The sequence below is a fragment of the Petromyzon marinus genome, chromosome 16, assembly GCF_048934315.1.
Source record: "Petromyzon marinus isolate PM22_M1 ecotype Great Lakes invasive population chromosome 16, UKy_Petmar_22M1.pri1.0, whole genome shotgun sequence".
Taxonomy (NCBI): Eukaryota; Metazoa; Chordata; class Hyperoartia; order Petromyzontiformes; family Petromyzontidae; genus Petromyzon; species Petromyzon marinus.
The window spans coordinates 1,112,605-1,120,999 of NC_133682.1; the positions used below are offsets into that span (position 1 = coordinate 1,112,605).

General features: G+C 54.8%; 1 protein-coding gene across 4 annotated transcripts in view; it reads left to right on the forward strand.

Annotated features, from left to right (window-relative positions):
• The window catches only part of LOC116943024 (TBC1 domain family member 1-like), a 31,815-nt gene extending 28,395 nt beyond the window's left edge, over positions 1–3,420 (forward strand). For all 4 annotated transcript variants that reach the window (XM_032955624.2, XM_076067391.1, XM_076067392.1 and 1 more), the window contains one exon: positions 38–3,420. In XM_032955624.2, the coding sequence (XP_032811515.2) occupies positions 38–205 (168 nt within the window). In that variant the 3' untranslated portion in view covers positions 206–3,420. The remainder of the gene's footprint in view (positions 1–37) is intronic.
• Positions 3,421–8,395: the final 4,975 nt, after the last annotated feature.

The window sequence follows — 8,395 nt, forward strand, 5'->3', positions numbered from 1 at the left end:
CGAGCCTCCCTACCCTTACCCCCCCCCTCCCCCCCAGGCGTGCGTGGACCGCGTGCGGAGCCTGGAGGCGAGCGTCGAGAGCCTGGCGAGCGCCGAGTGCAAGCTGCGGCAGAGTGCGCGCGCCGCGGACATCGAGCGCTCCGCCCTCCTCGCCACCGTGGAGGCCCTGCGACTGCAAGGCGCTGCGGCCGACCCCCCACTATGAAAGGGGGCCCCCCACACCCCCCCGGACCCCCCCTCGCTGCTCTGAGCATACCCCCCCCCTCACCGACTATGAGAACAATCTCGTGGTTCCACGTCTCTGGCACCGCAAGCACGACACTGCCTCTGCGGGATGCGGGGAGGACGATGATTGCGAGTCACGTGGGGTGGAGAGCTGGGGGGAGCTGAGCCCCCCCCCCCCCCCACTCCACTACGCTCACCCTGGACACCCTGCGATAGAAGACTTTAGCTCACACGTTTGGAGGGGGCGCATGAGCGGCATTTTTATTCTGGTGGTCGGGGGGAGGGGGGTTTGTATTGGGGGGCCGTGCCTCACCTCCTGTACAGCAGTGTTGTCCATCTTTTGTGTCCCACCGAGCTGGGGAGGAGCTCGGAGTTGCGTTGGTGAGATCACCACTGGCACTCTGGACGGCGCCGGTGGTGATGCCACCAACACCCATCGTCATGGCTCCCTTCCCTCTGGCAGACCCAGCAGTTGTTTGCACAGTCAACACCTCTGTGGCGGATCCAAGGGGGGGAGTGGTAGGCGAGGGGCGATGGGGTCAATTGAAAAATCGAGACCTCGAAAATTTTAATTTCATTGATATTTACCACGGAAAAGATATCGACTTGTATTTTTAATGTAAGGGCTTATTTAAAAAGCTTGAAATATCGGGATGCGCCCCCTCCCCTCTCCCTTGGGAAGTTTCTGATCTGTCTCTGTGCCACCTCGTGACCGCGTGCCCCAAGTCCCATCACACCCATGACGTTCCCTCCACTGACGGTGTGGGCGAGTGCCGCCCCTCCCCCTCACCACGTGGCAATCGGTGCCCCCCCCCCGTGCCCGGGAATCAACTTCAGGGGCAGTGCCGGCGAAAGTGGCCGTGAGTGGACGAATGTTGAAGTGTAAAGCCAAATCCAGCCCCCCCCTTGCCCTTGTAAAGTCCCAAATAGTCCATGACCCCAGGCCACATTTCGTTCAACGGTACCACCCAAGGTTGGCGCAACTTGATCGATTCCAATCAAAAGTTTCGGCCAATTCAGAGCGAATTACTTGATAAATATGTGCGGCTCTGGAGTGTTGCTACCTTCGCGTCTACAGAGTTCTGCTCGGGCCTTCGGGCTTGAGAAGGTCCAGAGGGCCCCAAAAACATCAAGGTGGGGGGGGGGGAGAGCGAGGAGCGGATTCCGTGCGGCCAAAGTATCGGTGCAGTGTTACGAGTTGGCGTCATTGTGACGGAGATGATGATGATGGTTCTGCCCCCTAGCTGCCCCACTGGGCATCAGCCCGGACAGCCGGTGGGGAGTGGGGGGGGGTACAGATCCGGGCCACGGAGTCTCCGTCCGCCCGTCTCTTTCGAGACGCCGCGGGTTTCCCGTGTAAATGTTAAACTCGTGTTATTTTATGTTATATGCTAATGTTGAAAACGACCGTGAGCTTGCCAAACTCGCCTACTTTTTTTTAACGCGAAAGAAAAATCCGTAGAATATAAAGCCAGTTTACCGCAACACTATTGACCCAATTCTTAAACGGCAACAATGTTTTTTTTTATACGGTCAATTCACCATGCGTGAGTGGGGGGCATTATGGGTAAAATCGAATGACGGAAGCAGGGTTATCGTCTCGCTCTCTTCACGTGTAAATACGTGTTTCGGTCCCATTGATGAAACAACATTTCCACTTTTAACAATTGCTTTCCAGACCAATGGTATCCGGTAGAACATTGTTGCAGCTGGCAAACTGTGGATGGGGTTTATACCAGTGCGCCTCATCAGTCGATTCAGGTCTGATCTTGAAGTAGAAACGCCACTTGCTGCTGTTACTCCAGATGCAGTTGCGTGTACACGGGGCGATCCTGAACGGTGCACATGCAGCACGGTACTGAATAGAGCCTCGACAAACAACACAGCAGACGTGTATCACCCTCCTGGAGTTCAGGTGTAAGTTGAAAGCACTTTGTGAAAATCCCACGTGTGTGATTGTACATCTTGGCCCACTGTGTTTGGGGCGGCCGCGATCGTGACATGGAGGAGGGCGACCAGAGGAGAGACGCTGGTTGGTCGCGCAAGGGTTACGTTCGGTCAACACGGAGCCCACCACGTGGATGAGGGGGGTGGGGGGAAATGGATGTGCAGTGTTTTTGAGAGGTCACGATTTGCCCTCCGCCTTTGGCGATTCGATGACTTGTCGCGATCAATAATCGTACCTCGAAGCGAGAATCGATTTTTTTGTTATTTTTTAAAGTTTGGCGGTGAGTGGCTGCAATGGGTCATGTGAACGCACAATTACTCATCGATGAATGCCAGTCGTTTTAACTCGAGCTCATTTTAACAAAAAGCACCCCACTAACCCAGCCACTCGCCGGGCGCCCTCTCTCCATCTCCTTTTCGAGGACAATAAGATGAGAGCGCCGTTTTTCCGTGTTTGTGTCTCCGCATGAAAAAAAAAACCTATTTAAGTTTAGTTTATGGCATCGGCCACGCGAGCAGGTCATGGTAACGGCAGCATTGGTTCGATGCAGGCAAATTTTGTACCGGTTCCGACCATACATCGTCTCGTCAGCAGTGCGACTACAGAGTCAATGCTATTGAACTACCGGCACAACACGCCGTTTCTGTCTGTACCGCGATGGGGTTGAGGCTAAACCGTCGCCATCCATCAAGTAATTTTATTTCACCCTGAACCCTGTTTTTTAAATGGAAGCCTCGCGATAATGTTGTTGACGTGGAGAGGAAAAAAAGTGATATTTTTACATTAAAAATATAAAATATATATTTTTACATATAAAATATATATTTTTACATTAAAAATATAGAATATATATTTTTAATGGAAACCAAAGCGATGATGGGTCGCGGTAGCTTCTCTCCCCCCCCCCCCCTGGCCCCACCCCCGGACCCCGAACACCTCTTCTCTGAAGGCGCACACAACGAGCTCATGACTTTCGTCGTCTCATCGCTGTGAATCAGAGCCGTCCCTCGGGTACGGCGACTCGGAGTGACCGCCCCGGGCCCCGTGTTTCGGGGTGGGGGCCGGGTTGGGGTGTTTCGACGTCACGGCGTCCGACGTAATATTTCCGGTTTAGTTTGAAGGCGTCGGAGGGCCCACGCGGTGGGGTTACCCCGGGCACCGCACCCCACCTATGGACGGCCCTGCTGTGAATAACAACAACAACAATAATTATACTGTGCTTCCAATAAAACGTGCTTCCAAACGTGCTTCAAATTTCAGGACATTTTTTTAAATCTGTGGGGGAGCGTTGATGTACAGCGAGGACTAAACACCGTGCAGACGCATGGATTCTGTAGCTCCTCTCTCGCCGGCACGCGTTTATCCACCGAATTATATCCATTTATGATCGTATATTATGATGCGGTTTTTACCGAAGTAAGTGGCTAAGTTAATCGTGCGTACTGCCAATATTTTGCTTGTGCCCGCGACTAGAGCAGGGGAAGGGGAGTAAGAGTCCAGGATGTGATGGATTAGAGAACATACGCAAGTGGTTAGAGACGCATCCGCCTCGCGAGGGGGAGGAGGAGGCGATGCTCGTGAAGGGCGCTGCCGCGAGAGGGAGGCGTCGTGGCCGCCAGGGGGCGGAGTGGTCCAGGGGCTGTGTTCGGTTCCCCCACCACGGTCGTGTTTGCCGGGGCGCGTGACCGCGCGTGTGTTTTTTGGAGTCTGCCCGCATGCCCCGCCACCGCATGCCGAAACAGGTTTTGTTCGGCGGAATAGAGGGGGGCTAAGCGAGCGCGGCACGGGCTAGAGAGGAAACGGAGTGATGTGGTACAGGAGGACGTGGAGCTGAGTGGACTTGCCGATGACTGGTACCAGCGGTGTCAAGATCGGCCTCTGTGGAGGAGGCTCGTGAAGGACGCTACTGGGCAGTTGGAGGCAGTCGCCCTCCAACAACAACGGAGGGCGGAGGAGCGACGCTCACAACAATGAGCGGAGCGCCGGGTGGCTAAAGCCCAGCAGGTTGGCACAGTAGGGGGCACAGGTGGTGCATCAGCCAGTCATCTCAGTCAGTCGACCCGTGGCACCTGGGTCTGCCCCGTGACCTGCCAGCGGGCGTTCGACACTTCACGTGGCCTCAACGTGCACCTCGCATGGCACAAGCGCCGTGGTGACATCACCGCCACTTCGTGGCGAATGTCGGTTCTTGTTGAGCCTATGTGTGTGTGTGTCCTTGTAGGGAGCGGTGGCGTAGCGGTTGGCGCGCTGCACTACGAACCTGGCGACCCGAGTTCCATTCCCTCTCACGACCAATAACAGTGGCGAACATTTGAACCGGTCCTGGTCATCCCCTAGGTCGACTCGGCCTTAAAATCAGTACGTGCCACGGTGTGTAAACAGCATCAGCGCTGGGAAGATAAAGGCGGCCGGGAGTTGTTTTTATTGGCCACTCGACCCCCCGTTTGCCGTGTGTCGGCCTTCATCGGCGCTCGCGAACAGCACTTGCCCCAAAAGTCCTGTTCAAGGCCATACGGGGGGGGGGGGGGGGGTCTTTGTCTTTACGCCTGTGACCAAAGCATCCGGAATGCGCCGAATCTCGTCAGATATCTGCGGCTAAGCAGGGCTGAGCCTGGGTGGCGCTTAGCTGGGCGGCCACCCTGCCCACTGAGGGTGCCATGGGCAGTTGGGGCACACGCGACGGGCGGCAGAGAGCGGCGCGGCATTGCTGCCGCCCCTGATTCTCCCTCCACTGGCGTGAGGAGGCCCTCATCCAGCAGTGGATCGACAACATGACTGTACATGGACGTGTTGTAGGCAATTGGGGGGAGCGCGCGTGTGGGGTGTAAGGAGCCCGCAGAAGTGATGCTTCCTTAATGGCTCGGTTAACCAGCTTGTTCTCACTGTATCACCGTCGATCTGGAGCACGTGTGGAGAAGTTGATGAGCCGTGTCTGTGACAGAGGGCGACTGTCACACGTGAGTAGACTTGCATGCCTCCACTACCTCCATATCGCCACTCCCTCCATGCCTCCCCTCCTTGACCCGCCCTGATCCCAGGCCACCTCCTCCCAGGCCACCCCCCTCCCTGACACTCCTGCATCGCTGACGTTCACCGTAGCGGGGAATCGAACTCGCCTGGTTCGGAACGCAGCGTGACAACTGCTGTCAACGGCACCCCCACCCGCCCCTTGCCACTCCCGTCACCAACCCGCACTGACCTACGTGGTGAAGTATGGTCAAAACGTAACGAATCCAGCAGTGGATTGATACACGAAGCGGGGCTGTAACGCAACAGAGACACATAGGGGTACACACGGCAGGCGTGTCTCAGTTCGAAGCCCGGCCACGGCTAACATCAGTGGCGAGTGACATCACCTAATGCGTGCACACGTGTGTGCATACGACTGCATATTTACACGCGCAGTTTTAACTTTAGCCCGGGGCCTATTCAATGATGTGTGACCGGGACTAAACATTTTCTGGGAGTGGGTGGGAGTGGGTGGGAAAGGGGTACAGTCGGCGGCGGAAGGCTTGAATACTTGTAGGGGAAGGGGAGGGGGCTGAGAGGGAGGGGGGGGGCAAACTCCGCCAATATTCACTGCCACCCAGGCACCCACCTCCTCCTCTGCGGGCGCGTGGCCGCTGTGATCCATGGGGCTGCTCTGCTGGGCCCGTGGCGGCAGGAAGCGGGCTGTTTATACAGCTGCTCTGCCGGGCTCCTGCTGCTGCTGAGTCGGGGTTGGGAGGAGGAGGAGGAGGAGGGGTTGGGTGGGAGAAGGAGGAAGGAGGAGGGTGGTGGTGGTGGTAACGGCGGTGGTGGTTGTGGAGGAGGAGGAGGTGTGGACTCTGTTATTGAGATGAATGAAGAGCGACAAGCGTCAGTCCTGTAGCATCCTTGTTCGTCCTCGCCGGAACGAGTGACCGAATGACCGAATGACCGATTGATTGACTGAACCCCCTCCACACCCCGCTCCCTTTCCGGTCGGTGTCCACTCTTGTCCACTACACACCACGGCCCCCCCTCCCTCTCTCGCCCGCCTCCCCCGCACCCTCCCCCGCTGAGCCAGGCGTGTGGAGGGACCGCAGTGGAGAAGTGGCATTTCCTGCGCATTCCTCGTGATTTAGGTTATAGCACCTCCGAGTGGGGGGGGGGATGGGAAGGGGGTGTATTACGGGGGGTAGAGGAGAGTCGTCCAGAATGTGGTGTTGTTAACCGCCTACGCTGAATTAAAGACGCTGCTAAGTGCTGCTGCTGCGTTTCGCAGTAATGCACCAAACACTATCAACAACAATTGTGTGTATGCGCGGCTTTGATAAGCACAATACATAATAATAAGCGACGTTTTGGGCAATGACCCTTCTGGTATGTTGAACTTCTTTCGCGCCGTACGTAGCCAACCGTGCTAATCGGAGGTGCGGGGGAAGGACAACAAACGAACACACACACATACACACATGCCAGTTGTTCATCGCACAGAGAGAGGCCAGGAGGCAGGCAGACAATAAGAGACCATGGGGCCCTGATGATGATGAGAATACAAAATACGAGTCCCGAGTATAACTATTATAACTAGTATTATAACTAGTATTATAACTAGTAATAGTATAACTATTCAATTGCCAATTTACAAAAAAGGGTCGCGAAGAAACACGAGTCACATGATGGCCCTTCTTCATAATACATGCAGGAAGGGCCATTCCGCGAAACGTCGCCCATTATATATTTGTTTTATACATTTGTTTGATGTGAATCCAGTGTTTATTGAGAATTCGTGAGTTGACAGATTCTCCACCACGTGAGGCTCTGCTCATCGTTTGGAGGGCTGCGAGGACCGATTTCCACTCGCGAAGCCACCGCCTCGCGAAGCCACCGCCTCGATTTAGAAATTAGGCAAAGATTTATGATCGCAACACGGGATAATAGCAGCAAGAACAATGCCATCAAAGAATAAGAGCATCACCAGCAATAACAATAAGAACAATCGTAATATTTCAAGTTATGTCTTGAGGCTGGTGCTCATCTGCGTTGGTGTTGACACTCGCAAGGGAAAACATTTGATGGATATTCCACATTCCTGTGGTAGGGGGCAGTGTCTACAGCAAGATCACCTGTTGATGTGCGACAAAAGTGGCGTTGATTGTATCGGCCATGGAGCTGCTGTGATGATTGATGATACAGCAGTTGGGTCTCATTAACGATGATTCCACCTCTAACTGGGATTTGGATTCGCCTGCATCTAAGAGTCGAGCACACGTGATGGATTGCAATAATTGATCTTGTTTGGCGACGATGTCCGCCCGTGATCCGCCCCTGTGGAGGGCGACGGTTGGTGGATCACACCGAGATGGTGTGGAACTCCCTCCTTCCCGTGGGCGTCGAGGAGGAGTCGGACCCTGGCTCAAATGTGGACTTCCACCCATTCTATGTGTGGGATAGAGTGTTTCCACCTCGCACGCGTGGATTTTCTCCGGGAACTCCCACAGGAAGCCGCACTCTCCCTATTCCTGAAGAGAGAAGTGGCCAAACATTCCAATGTAGCGGGACCTGGGGCATCATATTTGCCGTATCTGTCCTCATCGGCTATCACCCGGGCCACCACAGCCGGTACACCACATCCAGTATACATATCGCTGTGGCAACGTACTCCATTCTAACCAGAGACCCAAAACATATTCATGTAATTTAAAATTAAGCCCTGTGTAGGGCCATCCTGGAGCCTTGAGACTCGGATAAATACAGAAAAATTACATAATTACAATTCTCATGATCACTTTTTATGAGTAGCACAACAATGCATCATCCACACTAGATGTATTTATATTTACTTGTTTATCTAGCAGAGCCACACTGAGCCGCATGGCACCTTCTCAGTCGCGTTCTGCATTATCTCGCGTTTATTTTAATGATGAATCCTGTTTATTATACCACGTGGGAGGAAGCCAGAGCACCCGGGGGAAATCCCACGCCTTGCGCAAACGGCGCAACTCTCCACCCCCGTACAGATTGAAACAGATGGCGAATAGTCCACACAATGCCGTACCGACTTCTCCTGGCAAGCCAGGCCTGTGGCAACCTCCTGCACGCCCACCAACGGGAAGGGAGTTTCACAATGCGCGCGTGATCCACCAACCCTTACTGGCCACCACGGAGCTGGCTTACAGGCCACGTGCAGCCTGGCCAACGCCGCCCTGCGAGTAAACAAACGCTCGCTCGCTCGCTCCCTTGCGTACGTGACCGCGC